The sequence below is a fragment of the Hirundo rustica genome, chromosome Z (assembly GCF_015227805.2).
Source record: "Hirundo rustica isolate bHirRus1 chromosome Z, bHirRus1.pri.v3, whole genome shotgun sequence".
NCBI classification, from domain to species: Eukaryota; Metazoa; Chordata; class Aves; order Passeriformes; family Hirundinidae; genus Hirundo; species Hirundo rustica.
Window position 1 is genome coordinate 21221916 of NC_053488.1, and position 21960 is coordinate 21243875.

Genomic DNA, 21960 nt, shown 5'->3' on the forward strand with positions numbered 1-21960 from the left:
TCCAATCTTTCACTTACCTTGCTGCTTCAAAACAAAACAAAAGATTAAAATGTAAAGGAAATGTATAGAATTAATAGAAAACTACACAATACAACAGCTTGTTCTTATAGAAAATACAAGTCCTGAAGGATTCCTAATATTGTTAAAGGTTCACCGGATAATGAACTTTCACTGTGGAGATTATCAACATATTGTTGGTGTCCCATCTGAGGTATCAGGGAAAGCAACGTTAAAGGCACCGAGAGTTTCCCGTTCCACTGGCAGCACTAGCATGAAAAATCATGTAAAGTTGAAGGCATGTTGAAGGGAATAAAAAATGCAAACAGCAATTAAAAATCCAAAAAGCAAAAACCAGCAGAAGTTAATGATTGCAAAAGCTAAAAATGCAGAAATCCTTTTTGTTTCCAGCAGCATCCCTCAACAGAAATTCTTTAGTTCCACACCACAGTGCATCTTTTCCCTTTCTCAGGCTGTATCAAGTACAGTTAAAACTTCAACCTTCTCTTCAGATGTGACTCAACAGAAAATATTGTACTTCAGAGGCAGAGAGAAAGCTGTGCAGCTACTTTACTCCTCCTCGTCAGCTGCCTACTGCCTAGCTCCTCACACAAGCCTCCCCCTTCACTCCTCGCCTCAAAATGATTTTCCACTTTATTATCCATTCAGAAGGAAATACGAACTGATGGAGCCAATCTGACTAAAGACAAAACGCACTCCGTTGGCATTACGAGAGCAAGGCAGCGCAGCGCAGCGAGCGGATCTCCGCTGGAAAAGCACTCTGGCATCCTGCGGGACTGTGGAGAAGGGGGGATGGGGAAAAAAGCCCAGGACTCAACGTAATTAACCAGCTCCAAGAAGATTTTTTGCCCAGCCCTGAGATGAAGGTTTATTTTTATCTCTCCTGTTCCCCCCCTGACTAACCCACAAGATTCAGCTATGCCCTTGCTGAAATGAATCCAGTTTCCAAGGAAGACTAGTACCAGCTCTGCTACAAGTGTGGGGGATTGAACACCCGTTGATCTCTCATTTCCCAAAAATAAAAGTCACATTGTTACATAAAAGAAAGACTGCAGAAGTGTTGTGCACAGAATCAGATCCACTCACGTTGTACTGACACTTCTCTCCTGGGAGTGAGCAGTGGCAGGCACTCATCCTGCAAGGAGCGCCTGAATTAAAGGCACTATTTATCTGGCCCAAACCTACTCCAGAGGCATCCAACAAACTGCCACTGAGAAAACCTCGCTGGGCAGTTGATCCATGTTCACATCCCCCTTCCCACAAGTGCTCCTTTTATCTTGTCCCCTCTCTTCGTGCACCCAACACAAACACCCACCTCCTACCCGAAAACTGTTTCTCTGCCTCTAGCATCAAAGGCACTGTGTGAGCACTGGTGTTGTGAACAACTCACTGCATCTTTCAAAACAGTGTCTTTTCACAGTGGGGTGGGATTTTGAGGAGGCCTATATGACTTAGCTGTGGAAATGCCACTATCCTCCCATCTGTTCAAATACCTCCTACCTCCTCATGAGCCAGCCTCGCTGTGAACGATACTTCCCCTTCAATATCTTACCTACACCAATACCAACTTTAATTCACCACTTTTCCACAAGCATCACTGTGCTCCCCACCCTGCCTTCTCCTGGCACCTTCAACCCTCTGCTCCCACAGCTCCATCCCAGCATCTTGCTGTAGCGCCAGCTGTTAATAACCAGGCTGGTGTCCTGGTTCATTTGTTTGCTTTGGGTAGCAAGTTTCACATATAGACTAATGTCACCATTCACAATACTTTATCTCAGCAGCACCGCTGGTGAACTATATCCCTGTTCTTCCCATGTGCAGCCACAGCACTGCCCCTTTCAGCCAGGCACAGAACTCATGCCAAGAACCTCCTTTCAGATCCTCTGTAAGGCTGATGTTCCTTGTGGTCTCTCATATCCTCCATCCCTCAGAATACTATCTTATTTTGGCTCTTTCCCTTGCTGCAGGGAGTATAGGTCAGATTTTGAGAAGTGATTCAGCTTTAAAGGATTTTAAGAGTCTGACCCTGAGTATCTCATTATATGTTTGCTGCCCATATTATATGTTCCTGCCCAACTGAGAGCACTGAGTCCAACTGCAATAGGAATGACTCTACTAAACACAATAATTATAGCCCTTGAGCTCAGAGTCAAAGCTCTGCATCAAATTCATCCACATATGGATAAAGACTGCCCAGCTGAGAAAATAAAATGCAATCCAGGATTTGAATGGCACTTAGAATTGTCAAAGCTCTGCCTATGAGTAAGACGAGAAAGATCTTGAGAGAGGTCTCTTACACAGCAATAGTCTGAAACGAAAATAGTAGGTATCCATCAGATCCTTTTTATTTACGTTAACACTCTACAGTACCTGAAGTATCCACTAGACAGCCTCACCAGCTTTTAAACGCTTTACTCTTTCCAAAGATCCTACTACAAGTGGAGCCAAGTCATCTTTCCATCACTGCCTCTGCCCCTCCTATCTTTTCCTTCCTTAGTCTTTGCAGCCATCAGTACCAGACAGTAACATCAAAGCCAAAAAATGTACCGCAGTCAAACACAATGCTCCAGCCACAGTTCCTGAGATGTAAAGAGACCATGCAATTTTCCAAACACTGTCACATAAAATCCCAGTACTCCTGTGGCTGTATTACAGGAACAGGAGAGAAAAATATATGGAAAAAGTGAGCAAATCTCATTAGACAGAGCCAGGGAACAATACTAAAGGAGGTAATGAGCAAGGAAATGCTGGGAAATGTCACTGCCCTTACCACAGCTCATAATGTGGATAAAAAGGATAAAAAAACAGGTGCCCTCAGAAGAAAGGAAGATGGCACTTTTAAAATATTTAGAACACCTTACCTAATGCATGGGACATTGAGACAGGCTCTGTTTTTCAGAGGTTTTTTCCTGAAATAATGACATTAATTTCATGAGTAAATTAGGCATGACTTGCATATAAAAAAGTCTTTGAGAAAGTGTATGCTTTACCATAAGGCTCAGAGCACTGAGTTATTTGCTTTCTACTAGAGAAATAAACTTCCACTTAAAAATTTAAATACTTCTTACTGCAATTTTTAAATTCACCAACAGATTTTAATTTTAGGTTGAGCCAGTAGGGAATTATTAGAACTGATAAAGCCTGGCTCAGCTATATAGGCCAAATGCTTTGATGTCTACGAGGTATACGTTACACTTTCTTCTTTTTTAATCCTCATTATCTATTTCATTCCAACTTCCTATAAAGTACTGAATTACTGATAAAATTGTAAAAAGTAAGCAATTCCTTCATGAACACAAGTGGATTAACCACAGGAAAATGAGCACTCTTCAAGCACAGGTCCTGCTCCTCCCTCTCACACACTTACTCCCCTTCTCCCTGCAGGAAGACAAGCAAGAACATTTCTACTTGGTTTGGGGCAGGTAGAAAATTGAGTGCTATGGAAATCAGAGGATAAAAATGTTACACAGAGAGATGAAACAAATAAAAAAGGTGGGAGGAAGTAAAGAGAGAAAAGTCAATGGAGAAACGCTTGTCTAGAACTGCAGTGAAAAATGCCCAACTCACTCTCAGGTTTAATTCATCTCACAAATGGCCTTGGACATCTCTGAGCTGGGAGCTCTCTAAAACAAATGTTTTATTTCACTGGGGAAAATATAAGAACCATCTCTCCCAGGTGACACTGCCTGCTGCACCTCCCTAAGGACAGAGTTCTTGGTAAGGCAGCTTGAGTTCAATGCTTCACTAGACCTCACAAGCTCAAACACACAGTGTAAAGTTTATCAATTTATTCAGTAGTGAAGACATGCTATTTATTATCTTCTTCAAAGCCATAAGAAGATGAAATCAATCAGCAGTCCAAAGACAAAGTCTTAATGGAAAAGCAGTGACCTCCTGCTGTTTGGCAGCTATCCTCAGTGAATACAGCTCTGAGGAACTGTGCATCACGCAACCCAAGTAGTGCTGCTGGGACAGAACCTGGAAGAGATGAGACTGTTTATTCTCAGGCGTTTTAAACTGTCCTGGCAATGATGCTGCTGTCATTACAGTACACATTAAGGAAACATATACTCAAAAGATGTTGCTGTCAGATTAAGGAACAAACTTAAGAAAGTGCCATTCAAAACACTAAATCTTTCTTTTCCCTCGAGGGCTAAGGCAAGGGCAACATACAGATTTGGAAGGGAAGAAAGACACAGGTACTTCCCACAGCACCTTGAGCGCCATGGAAACATAATGGCCTGAAATTACATTGAAAGACTTTAAGGAAACAAAAGAGATAATCTTCCCCAAAGTTTCCAGAGTTCTCACCCTTTGAAAACTTTATTTTTTTTCCTCCCATACAAATTGAATTATTTTCTTTATGGAAAGACAATGAGAATGGCAGTAGCTCATTGAAAAAAATGCTACAGATCATAGGTATTAGGACTTTTTATGTTCCAAAGACAGGCAACCTCAGTACATTTGTTGTGAATGGCTAAGACCAAACCAATGGCTAATTCATCTCTTTAGGAAATCTGATTACACTCCATATGTTAACATCACCCGACTGTAAGGACATCTGCTGAACCCTGAGATACCAACATATCTAAACAAATGGAAAGACTTTCACATACCTGGGAATGAAGAGTATTTCCAAGGACAAGAATGTAGTAAGATTCAAAGAGTAGGACTTTTGTGAGGTTAATTAAAAAAACAACAAAAAAAAAAATTAACATAGCACAAGTATTTCTTAAGAGCGACAAACTTTATACCTTCACAGTTCAGGCTAATTTTTATCAGACAGAGAGTAATCAGAGACCCTGGAGTTGCCTGCGATGTGTTCTCCCATCTCTGTCCCTCTGAGGCTGCTGCTACCACACCAGTCAAAAAACTCCTCCAGAGGCTGAACAGATCTAGTCTCACAGGGGAAGTCTTAAGGTGCAAAGTCCTTAAGGGGTATCAGTCATAAAGTTAGAAAGCCTCATATTATAATCTTGTATTTAATTTATTTATAGCAATCATTGTTACAATGACAATGCCTTTCCTCAGAGATGGGAGGCAGCCTTTAAATGCAGGTGCGAAAGCTGCTAAGCCATCCCTTTCTTGTTTGGATGAGGATGTTTGTACTTTTGACTTTGGGATACTACAAAACCAAACACTATCAGCTCTCCACACTTCACAGAAAAGGCTATTTTATTCCTCATTCATTAGGCTCCAACCACTCTGGGGCAGAAAAAAGCCTTGTCTCCTCCAGACACTATGCTCCCCTTCAGAAGCCGGCGCCGAAACAATGCCAATCCCACTTGTCACAGCCCACACCAGCCTTCAAAATCAGGGTGATGAGAGTTTAAAAGCAGAGCTGTGTCAGGTGACAGGCTGTGGGAAGCATGTTGTCTCTTTGTGCCCCAGCAACGACAGACATAAAACCTTCTTTAATGTACTCCTGAAAACATTAGGTTAACCCCAGAGCTCTTATCCTGGGTTGTGGCTGCCCATCTGAAAGCACAGAAGCCACTCTAGCTGAATGGTCATTCTCTACTTTTAATTATGAAGTACAGGCAGAAGATGGACTTTTGAAAAAATGATGGTGCCTTCTGCAACTCAGATGGCTTGAAAATTTTAACCAGCTGGATGCCCCCATTCTGGAAACAGCTATTACTAAGTATTATGCTGGTTTTTAGACTGGAGTTGGCTTAAGTACCTTAAATCAACAGGCAGCGAGGAAGCATTTACAGCAGAGAAAACTCTCCCTCTGCTGCCTCTTCCTTCAAATTACATGTCTCTCCCTTCTAATAGCATCAAAAACATATGGACTTGATATCCGACAAAATTGGAAAATTACAATCAATGCGTTAATTGCACATCTAATTAAATAATCAGCCTCCCTAAAATGCGAAGTCATCTGGGCACAGACCTGTGCTGTGGATAGAAGAACCTGTAATTATACTCTCAGTCGGAGCTGTAATTGCTTTTTTGATCAAGAAACCGGGGAAGGAAAAGTTACAGATGATATAAAATGTAGACCTCAAGTAGACATAACAGCTTTCCAATGTGCCTTGGTTGAGGCAAGCACAAGGGAAGCAAACTATTCAGCATTTCTACTTGTAAATACAGATAAAGAAATAACAGACTTAATTTGCAGCACTGGAAAACTAGGCTAGACACCTGGGAAAGCTGTTAATCAGCAGTGAGCATAGATTATCAAGGGAAGCTAAAAAATCTCTGTTCCAGAAGGTTTTAACAAGTGGAAGTGCACACATTTTTAAGGCAAGCTTTTGAAGGTAGATGGTCTAGTTAATCTCTTCACATCTCAGTTTTATTCCTCTTTGTGCTTCAAAGCCTATCCCAGGTAAGAAGCTACTTGGGAACACATACAGCTGGCTAAAAGGCATGAGGGTACATTACTCCCCCCGGATGGTCTGCAGGGCAGCCTTGCTTCCCACTACGTAACAGCTTAGTTCAGACCCTGCAGAGCCTGGTTTTCCTACCTAGGCTTGGCAGTGAGAACACAGAAACTGTCTCTCTGAAAACTGTCCATGCATTCTGCAAGGTCAGTTCAACACAAAGGGATTTGGCTGAAGGAATTAAATGCCTTGATCCTACAAGGCAGCATTCTGTATGAACTTCCACAATTACCTCTCTGGTTGAAGGCAAACCCCGTTCTCATCTAGAAGAGGTTTTCTCAGCTTCTGCTCGCTGAACAAGATACTATTTAATATTGTTTCCTTGGTGTTACTCAAAGCATGCTTTACTCACTACATCACAGGCAGGCCCTACATTACACGCAGTGAGCTAAGGGGCACTCCTCATCGCATCACTAACGTAGTTCAAGCCTAATTGGTGTTTTGACAGTATACCTGTAAAGTTAAGAAGTCCCCATTACAACTGAAGAACAAGGGCAGTATGAGGTCAAGAGCTTCTTCTCTGAACACTCATCTCAGGACAACAAACCCCAGACTTCTCAAAGTAATTAAGTTGGGAGCGTATAAAACCCTATAAAATCTGGTATTTCAGCCACTTCACTTACTGCTCTGATAACTCATTTCCAGAATCTTAAATCAAATAACCAGAAATCAATTCACGGATCTGAGAGGGAGGAAATGAAAAAAACCCCTTTCAAAAGCCACAGTGTCTTGTCCAGCATCATGTAATAACATGGCAGGGGAATAACAACTTAAGATCCTACAAAGCAATGCCCAGCTACCTCTGGTATCAGGTTGTGTCCTCTACCAGAGATTTCTTTCTCATTGCTATATACGTCCCAGCTTTCAAGAAGTAGGGAGAAAATATTTTTTACTATCCTGCCTTCACCTTTATGTCTCCTGGCTAAAGTAATACACTTTCTCTTGGTGGAAATAATTTTGTATATTTATATTCCTTGCAGAAGGCAGCAGTTGATTAATGAACCCAAATGCCCATAAATACTTGCTGTGAATCCCATACAAGCCCCTGCCAGTCTCTGAGGAGGACACCATTAACGTAGACACTGAACAAGAAAAAAAGAACTGCCACATTAGGGGTCTGACAAAGCCAACTCCAGCAAGCACCCCCATATTAATAAACTCAGACACACTTTTCACACCTCCAGTAAAGGCACTTGACAGGTTCACACTGGGCCTGAATTAAGGGGCTCTGGAAATCCAGTCAGCCTGCTCTGCTAACTGGGAGAGGCAGAGGAAGAAATTTAATGCGAAAAAATAAAAATGCCTGGACTAAGAAAGCCTCTGCAAGAGGATGAAAACTGCACTACGAACCAGGCTTTTATAAAACAGCTGACCTGAGTCAAGTCATTGAGAGGCCAATTAGCCCCTCCGGCAAAAGCCTGTGATAAAAGGGGCAGGCGCAGCTGGACCAAAACACACTCAAACACTGAGCAGGGATAGTGGGGTTATTCCAATAGCTGCTGCCACTGCAGCTCCCAGGTCACAGAAACCATTCCACCATCCCAGAGAAACGGGTGTAATGGTAAGATTAAAAAGGGATGATTCTGGCAGCTGTAAACAATTGTATCTCAACAAGTCAGTACTACTGCGAACTAAAAACAGAGTGAAATAATTTGGACGAGTAACACGTATCCATGTCACAAAATAGGAAGGAGAGTGGTATTTGCTTTAAATTGAGTTTCTTAAATTAGGCATAACAAAATTCAGAGTGAATACACCAGCCAATCCATAGGTATTTGTGTAGACAAGACTGGATCTCTCAAGTAACCGTTACATGAGGTACCACAAAAAAACTTGCATGTATTTCAATCTGCTGCACTAACATAATACACTGAATAAAAATAGAAAGACCTAAATAAATTGCATTAAAATTTAGCACTCTCAGTTTCTCAATAACAGTTTCTCAAAAATGTGTTTGCTATCTTAAAATACAAGGTGAATATTGACTCATTAACAAAAATAAAACACAGATGGAGACATGGCTAAAATAAACTGATCTTTCACATAAAGCAATTTCTATTTGTATTTTAAATATTCTTGTATGCAAAAACCTAAGATATTAACCAAAGTGAAGCTAAATGAATTGAGTCTTGAACTGATTTATCTAAATTCGCTCCTAGATGGACAGCTCTATTATTTCCTTTTTAGTGCATGTCTCTGATTTTTTTTCTCTATTGCTTTTCAAGTCTCCTATAAAATAATTTTCAAGCGCTAGCTTTTAAAAAAACTTTTAATGACTATGAGTTCAATTGCAATTTACTGCCTAAATAAGAAATTGAAATCTCATGAGGAATTTCTAAAATCTGATTTAAGAACAAACCTGTTTACAAACTATACTGCATTTTCTGAACTATTACCACTTGAATATTCATCACAAAACAAAATTGTACCTATGACACGTTCATTATCAGGCATGAGTCACTAAGAACACCCATTCTTCAAGAAATCCCTCATGCAGTCTAGCATCCTTAGTATTTGCTGCGCAGCTGTATGGAAAAGCCACCACCCAAGAACGGCTACAACCTGATTTTCACAATTTCACTTCAGCAAGAGCATCTAAGTAGCAAATACCTCTCCTAAACACCTCTGGTTGTGTTTTGAAACCCACAGCGCTGCAATGTGGCAGCTTGACAGCAAAGGCAGGCAGGTGGGCAGAGTGAACACAAAGAGGCCACGCTATGAGGAACACTGAAGGAGGCTGTGGCTCCATGGACATTTCTGACAGCCTACTTAGAGGCTGTCTGGATGATGAAGTCCCTATTCTTTGCTCCCACAGGGAACTGTCATATAATAGCATTCATAAAAAGACCTGTTTTTAGATTAATTAGAAAGGGCAAATAAATCAATTTGGAAGATGTTCACCAGCAATTAGAAAAAATCACTTTCTGATTTCTAAGCTGGGTTTGTTCTTATGCCATTCTGTTCTTGTGCTAACATTAACCTTTCACTTAAATAGCTGTAAATTTGCCAATATTTACTCCCATGTTTTATTAGTACAAGGCAGCAATGTCTGCTCTCATTTTCCAGTCTACTAAGCTGAGCCATAATTGTTTGGTGCCATCTCACACAGCCTCAGCACCTTCCGTCCTGGGGCTGCTTTGATGTCCCCTCTCTAGTTTCTATTGTCTGATGTCTGCAATAGACCCCACTTTCTCCAAATCATTTGCTGGTTTCCTACGTGTCGTATTAGAAATACAGACCCAAGGGACCTATTGCCTACCTGGTTCACCACAGTGCAGCATGGAGCACAAAGCAATTAATTTTACTAATTTCCCATCTGCCAGGCAGTAAGGCTTTCTTTTTGTAAGTACTTCTACAGCCCTACTGTGTTGGACATGGGGCACCAGTTTGTGTCGGCGACGAGGCAGGGGCAGGAACAGGATGGGACTGCCAGGGTAGCTGTTCTCAATCTTTTTTTTAAATGAAGCATCAGTCTCATTACAGAGATAGAGACAATTGAGACAAAAAACAACAGCTCATAGCCTGTCAGCAGCAGCCGCAAATTTCTTCATTACCAAGCATCTTAAAAACTTTTCAGCCAATAATGTACTCCTAAAGATTACAAACAGTTATTTTAGCCAATCAATTATAGCACATGTACACCTGCTTCAAACAATACTCGCTTGTATGCTTTTTTATTAACAATGCACAATACCCTTATTAAGTTAAGAACCTCTACTATCTTGTCTATATATTTTCGGCAGTGTTAAGATATATTCAAGCCAAACCTAGAAACTCAGTCTTTGTTTCCCCTGCCCTTGTTTGTTATACTACTGTATCTTTCTCTAGTTTCAAATTTTTCAGTTGCAGCAAATTCTGAGTTCTCAGCTTTTTGTTTGAAGCCTGCTTCTTCAGTTCCTAAAAATCCTTTTGACTTTTAGTGTTTCCCACACCTTACTAGTGAAGGCAGACTAAATAAGCTTATAGTTAGCCAGAATAGCCCTTCTTCTTTTACTGATCCAATGCATAAACACAGCTTAAATAGGATCTTCCTGTTTTGAGCACATACTCTGATAGCCCGGAGGACAGCACCACTGCTCAACTGGTACTACACCATCCTGCAAACTTGAAGGCAAAAGCTACCCAGCCAGTGAAAGACTCCCTGCCTGAAGCAACCCAGTAAACTAGCCCTCAGATTTACCTCAGCCCTTCCAGCATCTGGTACATGCACAGAAGCAACAGATGAGAATCTCAAGCTACATTTGGGATTTCACCCCAGCTTTATGCTTAAATTATCTTTAGTTTTACAGCACACAAAGGATAGAGCTGTCAACAACCTTAGGAAATTCCTCCTGCAGAACAGATATTGATACACTGATGTTCTCAAGTGTCTTTCCGCAGGGGAGGTAACAAACCCAGCTCACAGACTGCCAGGAAAGGCTTGCAGGCCTCTTCTTACAAATTCAAAAGCTGAGGAGAGGAAGAACTGGTCCCACCTTTAACACCTCCAGATTTCAAAGTAAACCAATGGGGGACCACTGAAAAACCCTTTTGAAAGTGTCAGTCATTAACCACCAAAGCAATAGAAATGAAACCACAGTTTGAACCAAATCTGGCCCATCTGATTGGTCCTCCACAATGTTGCAAAACTGTTCAGACTCTAAACATGGCAGACAGCAGACACTATGTGTGTGTCTGTCATATAGCTATCCCATTTGAATGTCAAGAAATGAGTCTGGATGGAAAGAAAGTTCCTGTTAACTTGGTAAGAGTTAACTCAGTAAGAACTACATCCTAATAGGCAGCATTCATTTGCTGCATCACAAGACCTGCTTGACTTCCATGCAGAAAATAAAAATGCTACTCTGTTTTCAGTGACACACCTCAACAATGGGATGCGATCCAGAGGGACCTGGACAATCTTGAGGAGTGGCCCATGAGAACTTCATGAGGTTTAACAGGACCAAGTGCTGGTGCTGCACCTGGATTGGGACAACCCCCAGTACCAGCGCAGGCTGGGCAGGAGCAGACCCAGAGCAGCCCTGCCCAGAAGGACTTGGGGGTGCTGCTGGGCGAGAGGCTGGACATGCCCCGGCCATGGCACTCACAGCCCAGAGAGCCAAACGTGTCCTGGGCTGCACCCAGAGCCCCGTGGGCAGCAGTGGAGGGAGGGGGTTCTGCCCCTCTGCTCTGCTCTGCTCTGGTGAGACCCACCTGGAGCTCTGCAGCCAGCTCTGGGGTCCCAGCACAGGAAGGACAGGGAGCTGCTGGAGTGAGCCCAGAGGAGGCCATCAATATGATTAGAGGGATGGAGCATGGCTAAGAGAGCTGAGATTGTGCATACTGGAAAAGAGAAAGTTCCAGGGTGACCTGATTATGGCCTTCAAGTACCTGAAGGGAGCTCACAAGGAAGATGAAGAAGGACTATTCACAAGTAACAGGACAAAGAAAAATGGTTTTAAACTAAAAGAGAATAGGTTTAGATTAGATATTAGGAAGAAATTACTTACTGTGAGGATGGTGAGGCACTGGCATAGGTTGCCCAGAGAAGTGAAGGATGCCCCATCCTTGAGAGTGTTCAAGATCAGATTGGACAGGGCTCTGAGCGAACTGGTGTAGTGGAAGGTGTCCCTGGCCATGGCAGGGGTGGGGCAGGGGGGGTTGGAAAGATCATCTGTAAGGTTCCTCCCAATGCAAGCCATCTTACAATTCTATGATTTGAGTTTAAGTACTATGTAGCACCATGCAAAACTGTAGTACTGATGTTTTCAGGTATTGTATTAGGCAGTATTAACAGCTTTTAGACTTATGAACATCACTTTTACAATGTGGGGGGGAACAAAGCAATCATCTTACTTCAATCTTGATGCACAGCACTGGAAGACTTCAGTTACACATCCCCTACATGACTCCAAAAACTGGCTCAGAAGCATGCAAGGCAACCCTGCCCTACCTCTAAACAAGTTGTGTAATGACACAGCTGGGAAAACAAGAAACAACTGAAAGAAAAGCAATACTAAAAGAAAAAAATGTAAAGTCCTAGCCACTTTTTTCTGACCTTCTGGCTTTTCCTATGAAGTTATCATTCAATGAACTTGCTAACATTGCACAAATTGCTTCATTTATGATGCTATCAGCCAGCACTAGTTAGCTCATCTTTTCTTCAACTCTTGTGCTTCGTAAGCTGGAGCCCACTGCTATCTCTCTGGTGCAGCATTTCTTGTACAGATTGCTTCAGTAATACACAGAACTGGGAAATATCCCCTCCTCCCACACAGATCCTTAAAAATAAGAGTGTGAAGTCTGGCTCTCCCAACAGCCAATGCTATTTTTAAGGGCTGCGTATGTGGCAGGTAGGAGTCCCTCCACCCACCTCTCCCATTGCACCCCTATTTTGAGCAGAGGCAACTGGCTTACTCCAGTGTCATATGAAACCCTCACAATTTTTCCTGATAAGCACCAGGCATGAGTGTTGTGTCAGGGTGATCAGGAAACCGCAGGTTTCTGTGCCCCATTCCAAATCAGATACAACCTCTATCACCAGAGCACTGCTGTAATTCTGTTTGCTATTACATCCCCAAAACAAGGTGCAAAGAGGGGAGTTTTCCATAAGGTGGCAATGGTTGGGCTCAGCTCGTCTCAGCTCCGTTTCTAGTGGTGTTCTATGCCCTTTAGTATGTATTACTTAGAGGACTTGGTCCATTCTTCATACAAATCTGTGTTTCATTTTTACTAGAAGCTTCACCACTGCAGCAGGTCCTGAGAAAAGACAATCACTTGGTCAAGAAGGCTTTTAGAAGAGTCTTGGAACAAATGTGAATGCAAGCTAGGCAGCATCAGACAAAAGAAAAGAGCCTACTGTAGTTTACCCCAGTTCAGAGGGATGAGCAATGTGCACACACATAGTTCCTTCAGCCTGCCACACTCAGGTCACTTCTGGACATAACCACCACAGAAACTGCTGTGACCTAATACCCTACGAGAAACGTTGCCATAGAAAAAAGGCAGAAATCACAGATACACAGTCTCACCAAGAATCTAGCTGTACAAGACAAAAGTAATCTATACACATCACCAGCACACTGCTGCCACCCATATCTTGCTCTCTGATCAGCAGAAGTACACTTGCATGAAGGGGAAGAAAGGTGACCAAGGTAACTTTTCCTTGTCACAATCAAAATTTGCTTTACAGGAACATAATGAATTTGAATGAAAATATTTCTCTGGTCTAAGATGTCCAAACAGTTGAGGGAGTGCAGAGAAGTCGTTCCCTGAAGGAGAGTTACATCTTAGCAGTCAATGGATTTTTCCTAAACCATGGCAAACCTAGGGTAAAATCTCAGTGTCACTCAGAATTTAGATCAGGAACAAGAGTCCTATTCCTCCCTTATTCTAGACATACCTACCTTAAAAAAAATAATAGGCATAATGATAATCTGTTAGCAACTAGTGCCATCATTTTCATATTAGAGAAGCACAGAGTTCAGCCAAACTGGATTACCTAAACATAATGTGCAGTACTGGCACAAAGAAAGAGATGTACCTAATTGGAATACACCATGGAATAAACTTTGGAAAAAAAGAAAACTGATCCTGGATTCCCATTTAAAGGCTTCAAAAAAGTTTTGACTTACAGATATGTACAGTTTACAATGTAAATTGTAAGCGAAACCCCCTGAATTTGTTTGGGGTTTTTTCTAACCAGCAACAAGAAGATATGGAGAAAACTGAAGGGGAACGATGCTCAGCGTGCCAGGGAATACAGATCATCAATACCAAAACCGGCTTTTAGCAGAGATGAGTGTCACTATATTGATACCTTCAGAGAAGGTTGCAGAAAGTCCTGTTAGCAACTGAGCAGGCTGTGAGCTGCTGTGGTCATCATGGAAAACAATGCACGTTGCTTCACAAGAGAGCATTTCTCTTTACTTCTCTAAGACGGGAAAGGCTGCTGATCTTTTTAACTGGAGGTAAGGTTATCAAACAGCTGCTCAAAAATCAAAACAGCAGCTAATGACAGCACAACATTATTTTCTGGTGTGGACATACAACAATTACCACTTTGCTCTAACAATGTTCAATGTAAAGCACATTAAAAAATTATAGTAGGCCTTAGGGAATCTCAGAAAGTATAAATAAAAATGGCTTCTATCCCAAACAGATGTAAATATGTGTATTTTATTTAAGACACTTGAAAAAGAAAGAAGCTTTCCCTCACTTGAGTACAGCCTGTCAGCTGAACTGTTCCTGACAGAGAGGCAACAACAGACACAAGTTGTTCAAACACCAGGGAATTACCCCAAACTAAAAGCTGCCTTGAGAAAGGCACAAAGGGCTTTGGAGAGTCTTACAAGACTTGCCAGCCTGCAAACTCAAATGCAGCAGAAAGAACCAAGATTACCCACTCCACTACTTTTGTATTTGAATGCTTTCTAAGTAACTATTGTTGTGCAATCCCTAAAAGGTCTAAACCCTGCATTTGCAGAAAGGATTTGACTACCATAGCTGCCTAACACCAGACAGTCTGCAGTACTGCTGGTGGCAACCCTTGGATCATGCCTGACCAACAGGATCTCCACCTGAGGGTAGGAACAGCAAATTCATGACCATAAGAACATTCTACAGATCCCCACCAATACTGATCCCTAGGACACTTGTCAGGAATGTTAGTATTTTGGTGTAGGTTAAGATAACCTCCACAGATCATTAAAGAAGGAAGATGTTTAACTGGAGGTGTACATTTTCTGCATGAAGAGAAGTTTCCAGCAACTCTGTTGGAGTCACAGTGCTTCCGTTTGCTTCTTTGCCACTGTGTGGGAGGCTTTGAAAATGCAGAGCTTACTCATCTTCACGGGACTGATAAAGAGACACCTAGGCAACAAAGCTTAAGGGAAGTAAAATGCCAAAAGTAAATTATTGCATGGACTGCAAAATCCATGTGAAGTGGAAAGGGAGAGCTTCCAGTCTTTTGCTGACTGGCTCAAAGCAATTTTTTCTCCACTAACCAAATGGGCAGGTGTACCATACCTGGTTTTACTGATCAGAGGGCCTGGGTTCACATGTGGGGGTTGATTTCATTCACACAGGCACAGGCAAGTAACTTACAATCAAACTTGCAACAAAAACTGGCACCAGACCCTGCTGGTCTCTTCACCATGAGTTTAACTCCAGCAAGAACTCCTTAAGGCATCCCACTGCTGCTTAGGAAGGGAATAGTTGTGCTTTGCACCAGCAGCTTGCTTTTTCAAAATCAAAATAGCACTTCACACTATAAAATCAATAAAACATCAGCCACCCAGGACCACGGCTTTTAAAACTGAGACCCTCATGGTTCTTAAATATTTGCAGATGCTTGATCAGAGGTGAAGCTATAGAGCATAGGAAAATCAGACTAAGGATATGACAGACTAAGGATGTAACAATAAAGGAAAGCCTCCTTTAGTCCCCGCTACTGCAGGTGATCATCATATTCTAGAAAACTAGTGTCATGAACTATGTCTGCCATCTCAGTATGTGACCTGATTACATATCAGTCAAAAAGAACAGACTATTGACATTTAATGGGGAAGGACAAAGGTTAAATCAAAATAATTGCTATAAAATGGCACTATTAAAAAAAGGAGGAAGCCCTGCTCCAGTTACTTTGGTTTTGAAACAAAAACAAGTCAACCGATGTATTTAATATGGTGACATAAAAGAGGAAAATTATGCATAAGACTTCCCCCCTCAACAAATTCAATGTAAGTAGACAAAACCCCAGATCCGATACCCTCTTCTAATATTTAAATATACTTGAAAGAGTTGGTAAAAGAGGTAATTTTACAATTTGACTGAATTTTGGCTCTTCTCTGGTCTGCCAATTCTTCTGTTATACAAAAGCCAGATTCAAGTTTGTATGATTTTAGAAGTCACACATCTGTGTCCCTAGCTGAAGGCTATTTCAGTTACTGAGGGCTGCAAGTTGAAGATGCAATAGCTACATGTTTGTTCTTCTTCTGGAAAAGAAGCTCCCACTGAGGGACAGCAGCAAATGAGCTATCAATTAATCCCACTTTGTAGTCAAAGTTTTAATTGTGAAGGTGAGTATGACTGAGTCATTCCTTGCAGGACTGAAAACCCTAGTTGATTCTGGCATAATTAAGCTTCCTCTTCACAGAGGAAAAACAGCAGAAGTGAAGAACAAAATATACATGCATGCTATAACAAAGCTTTTTAAACATGCACAGTTACAAATTCCTGTGCCATTTTGCAACTGTTAAGTCTTAATTAAAATACTACATTTCTCTGACTCATGGTCAGAATGTAGGATGCATGTACATTATTCACATGAATATTAATCTTTTCCCAGGTAGGAGGCTGAATTGCTCAAGGGATTTATAATCACATCACATATGGAATCTTCTTGGGTGTCTCTTTCTTTTTTGGACTTTTTCTTTATTCTTTCAAACTTCAGTCACATCATTAACAATTAAGGGTTGCAAAAGCCATTTCAGTAGTCTGTGTGATAGGAGTCCAGCCCCTCAGATCTGTGAGGTGGGGCTCCATGTGTATTCATGAAATGTTTTGGCACATGGAGAAAGAGGAACACAGAAATGTGCTGGAGACATCTCTTCAAACACTTAGGAGATAACCACCTGCTCTGAAGGGCTGAACAACCAAGGATAGTCCTCTTGAAAGCTCCCAGGTAATGACAGAAGATGGAAAGATGTTAATACAGTGAGCAGAGAAATGAGACATGATCTTTTCTAGCTATCAAGAGAATCACCTGCTTAGACTATCACCACAGGATCTTCAAAATCCTGATCCTCATCTGAAAGTCTGTCTTTGTATCAGTGACTTTGAAACAGAATCTATAAACAAGCTGATGACTCAACTTGTGCAGAAAGCAACTAGCAGTGATGCTCTTCTAGATCTGAGCATAAGTGCAGAGAGAAATGAGGATGCAAATGCATCTGAGGAAATTGTGAGAGTCACCCTGATACCTTAGAAGGAAAGGAATTAGAAAAGCTAGAAAACACTATGTGATTCAAGAACACAAACTAATAAAAATTCAGAAACTCAGTCTCCAGAGCTCAAGAGAAAGAGGCTTAAAGGACCTGGGAATTCAGGAAGCTATTAACAGCTAATGAAGCAGCATTACCAGACAAAAATCAGAACCTGCCCCAGTGAAGAGACTTAGTGCCCTCTAGGAGAGCTTAAACTCTCTTCCCGAGGAAGTTTTTAAGGACAAAGATTATTGCACAGGAAATTAACCCAAAGGCCAATCACAAACATCGACCAATGAACACATAATATGACAAAGGATGGATGCCATTCATAGGAAAACAGAGGTATCATCAGGAGGCAGTAAGAAGGCTGGAAATTTGATGCCTTAATTGCTTCAGGTATTCAGTGAAATGGACAAGTGCAGTCAGGCAGCTGACAAAATTAATACTAGATTGTTGGAGGGTTTTTAAAGGAAAAAGGCTTAGAAAGTTATAAAAAAGAGGCTGCAGTAAAGAAAAAAATTTGAAAGAAATGACCACCTTATCTGTCTGTTAAGTCAGATGGCTCTGATAAATATTTATCCTCAGGTTCTAGGTTTCAACACTGATAACCACTAAGCACTAAGAACTTGAGAAACAGGCAATGTGTTGAAGATTTGAAAAAGGTAAAGCAAGTATTTATGCTTAAAAAATAACAAGAGAAAGCCTTGGATAATTATAGAAGCAGTAACTTGACACACACACAGATACTCCCCAGTTCCCTGAGGATGGAAGACTGTAAGAAATAATCAAATTATTTGCAAATCTTCTAGAAGATGAAAAGGAGAGAAATAACTGTGAGTATGGTTTCATCAAGAGCAGAACTGTGTCAAATGCATTTAACTTCCTTCTATGACAGCTAAATTATTCTGAGGGGTAAAGAGAGAATAATAGAAGTTTTATACCCTGTGATCTGGATGAAGCTGTTAAAATAAATGCAAACATACTGGTAAAAAATTAAAATCATGGTAGCCAAATTCAAATAATGTATCAAGCAAGACCCCTCAGGCAACTCTGGCAGCACACAGGCCATCAGCTTTGGTACCATGGAGTTTTGTCACAGACAACTTGAATTACTTGTTCACACAAAAGGTAAGGAAGAACACAGACAATAAAGTGCTTACAAAATGAAAAAAATTTCCAAATTCTAGAAGAACAAGTGCAAAGCCATATTCAGCTGTAATCCCCCACAAAGACAGGCTATGCAACATCAGATAAAAACCTTTTTTCAGAAGGAACCTCAGCTCCATAAAGTGTAAAAGGCTAACTATGCATCAGTGATAGCCTGTGATAAAAAAAGCACCATCCCAGCAGGATATCCAGTATACCTTGGGATATTAGGACCACAGGCAGGAGAGCAAAGACTTGGTTGCTCTATAGTGCACATGAGCAGGCTCTCAGCTGGATTTCTACATTCAGGTTTGGATACTGCACTTCAGGGAAAACAAAGAAATGAGTACGAGAGAGAATAATAAATAATAATAATAATAATAATAATAATAATAATAATAATAATAAAATCCAGGCAGATGGAAGTGTGCCTAAAAATCCTGGCAAGAAAAGCTAAAAAAAAAAAAAATACCAGTCATCCAAGTCATGAACACAAGAAGATCAAGTGGAGCTTTGTCCTGTTTTTTGCATTAGCCCTTTACCATTCCAGTATTCCTGGTCCTAATCAAGAGATGTGAATTTATATGGAACAAGAGAGACCTAGAGCAGAGATAAGGAAAAGTTTTTGGATAGAAAAGTCAGCTAAGCCCCAGAGCAGGCTCCTGGAAAGTTCCAATTCCTACATTTTTTGGTTTAAGGGAATTTTTGATCAAGTTGTTAGCAGCAGTCAAGGTAAAGCAAGCAATGACATTTTGCTATCAAAACTAAGTACTGTTTCAGTAACAACCATCTCAAAGCATGTCATCCTTCCAATTCAGCAGAATCACAAAATGATGCTCAACCACCCCAAGGACCTTCTACTCTCTCAGAAAAAGAGAAAGATCCATGGATAGGTGTGGCTGAATGTCTTGTCCCTTGTTTGCGCACTTGTTTTCCATAAGGCACAAATTAAACTGTTTTGTTTGCATATTCTACAAAATAATAGCAGAAACTAATTCTTCTTAAATACTAGTGGTGTTCTTCATATCGTGCTCTTCCCTTTCCATGTCATACTGAGAGTTTTGATACAGATCCTCTCTGCTCAGAAGTGAAGCCATTGTTAGATGAAAAAGCATTTACAATCCAGATAAGACAAGAGATAAACCATTTTTCCTACCCAGATGCAAAGCAACAGCAACAATCTGTTCTTGAAAATTTGCAAAAATCCCCAAGATGAAGTCCTGATTGTGACAGATACTGTAAAATCTCATATAAAAACAGAACAAGTCACCTCTAGAAGAAAGTAGTATTTCTAAATTAAATATATTAATTCTGCACTTACGGTAGCAGGCAAAATCTAGAGAACATGAACACCATATGTTATCTTTCTGTGGGCACATAGATGGATAAAACCATAAGAATTTTTTTTTTTAAATCCAACTTTTTGGTTCTTAAACACTGTTTTCTAAAACAAGAGTGTTTATACAGTTATAGAAAATGTCACAACCTTTTCCTTTTGACTTCCCAAATCAAGACTATTTATTTTTAAATCTTACTTTCATGAGATGGAAATACCAAGACTTACTATACACCCACTTCCAATAAGTATATATAAAAATATTTGATGCAAAGTTTCCCAAGGAACATTTTCACACGATAAATAATACCAATAACTCCCACTAAACTAACAAGCTATCCTCAAGTTGCCTTGACAAAAAGTCTTCATTTCAAACAATTTAGAATGAACCACTAAAGTTCTAGACACTGCTATTATTATTTACAAATTCAGAGCTAATTTCTCAGCTTTCGCATCTTTTCTGATATTCATCTCTAGCTCCACACAATGATGTTAAAAATGTCTGGTAGAATCAGAGAGCTCAAAAACATCACAACTTGCTGCAATTCTACACAATACATTTGATAAAACTTTAGTCTGCATAACATCAAAACTGTAAGAGGTGTCTAACAATGAAGGAGAAGTGAAACCTTGAGCCACAGCAGCTCAGATAAAGGAGCAAAGCAATACTCCATCCTACCTGTTGAAGCTGCAGTCGAACTTTGCTAATGGCTCTAATCCAGCGGGCTCTTGCTGGAGGAAACGGTGGTGGCTCGATGTCACCCTGGTAGCTTCAAAGTAAGAAACAGGAAATCACTACATGAAAGACACTTACCTGCAGCATTAAAGATTTAACCACATAGTGCAATTACACCTTCAGCTCTGAAGGAACCAACAGGCTCCAGTCAGCACAGCCATTCATGTACTCTGGGAAGTGAGAGGCTAAAGCAGAGGTTTCCTTTAACTCAGGAGCTACCTCGGAAACTGATGAGCTCAAAGACATGAGCTGTACACAATCCAAACCCAGGAGGAAGATGATGCTTTTGTGAACACCAGGAAAGCCAACGCAACACACTGTTATTGTAATTACAGACACAAAGAGGTGGACAGAAGATTTTATATCTTCATGCCTGTTGTAGTTCCCTTCTAGCCACTGACTTACCCTTCCTACTCCTCCTACTACAAAATTTACAGCCCCTCTTAAGTGGAAACACTGGAAACAGGATTCAGCCCTGAGTTTCCCCTGGGCATTGAACTCTTTTGTACAGCTTGTCAAGAGGGCAGGCAGATCTGTCAAGAAAGCTCCACCTCAGTACCCCACAGCACATCTTCCAGTTCCTAACCTTGTGATACCTTGGGCTTTTGGTTACATTCCTGCTTTCGTATGTGGCTGAAGTGTAAATCACAAAAAAGAAACACTTCCTGTCTGCAAAGTACCCACACCACACTGCTGACTATATCAAACAACCCCAGAGATGAGACCAACACACATCAATGCTACAGGTCTACCTCAAGCACAGCTCTAGGGATCAACACTCAGAGCTCAATTCCATGCCTACTCCATGGAGACAGGAGGGCACTGCTAGAGGGTGGAGAGAAAGAGAGCCAGTGAGGCAGGAGCATCCAAGTTAGATGCCTAAATTAGCCTAAAATAGACTATGTGAATAACCTTTCCTGTGAACAAATATAGGCCAGCCATTCTAGGACAAGATTCCTGTTGCTCTGTAAGGAAAAGAGGAAAGTGAATCAGAGCTTAAAAACAGTTTAACACTTCTCTCCTCTTGTTTTCCTCTTTTCATCTTTAGCGTAAGGCTTGCCTACACATGAACTCTTGTAGTTAATTCTATCATCCAAGCACAGTGACACCAGCTGTATCCTCCAAAGGGTACAGACAGGCAGACATCTTCTCATAGATCTAACTGAATCAGATTTAAAAAAAATCCCTCATACTTATGAAAGCAAAACCACATCCATGGGCTGCAATGACTTGATTACCTCAAGGAAAAATGTCACTCCCAAACTTAAGTAGTGAAATTTGAAATGTCTATAAAACCTGGGCAAAACCCAGTACTCTACTCCCCCAAACTTAAATGAAATTTTGAAGCCTGTTTACTTTTGAAGCCTGTTT

The 21960-nt window shown here is 40.9% G+C and overlaps 1 protein-coding gene across 3 annotated transcripts in view; it reads right to left on the minus strand.

Annotated features, from left to right (window-relative positions):
• Positions 1-21960, minus strand: part of UNC13B (unc-13 homolog B) — a 209416-nt gene that overhangs the window by 108030 nt on the left and 79426 nt on the right. For all 3 annotated transcript variants that reach the window (XM_040089892.2, XM_040089891.2, XM_040089890.2), the window contains exon 10: positions 20533-20623. In XM_040089892.2, coding sequence (XP_039945826.1) covers positions 20533-20623 — 91 coding nt within the window. The remainder of the gene's footprint in view (positions 1-20532; positions 20624-21960) is intronic.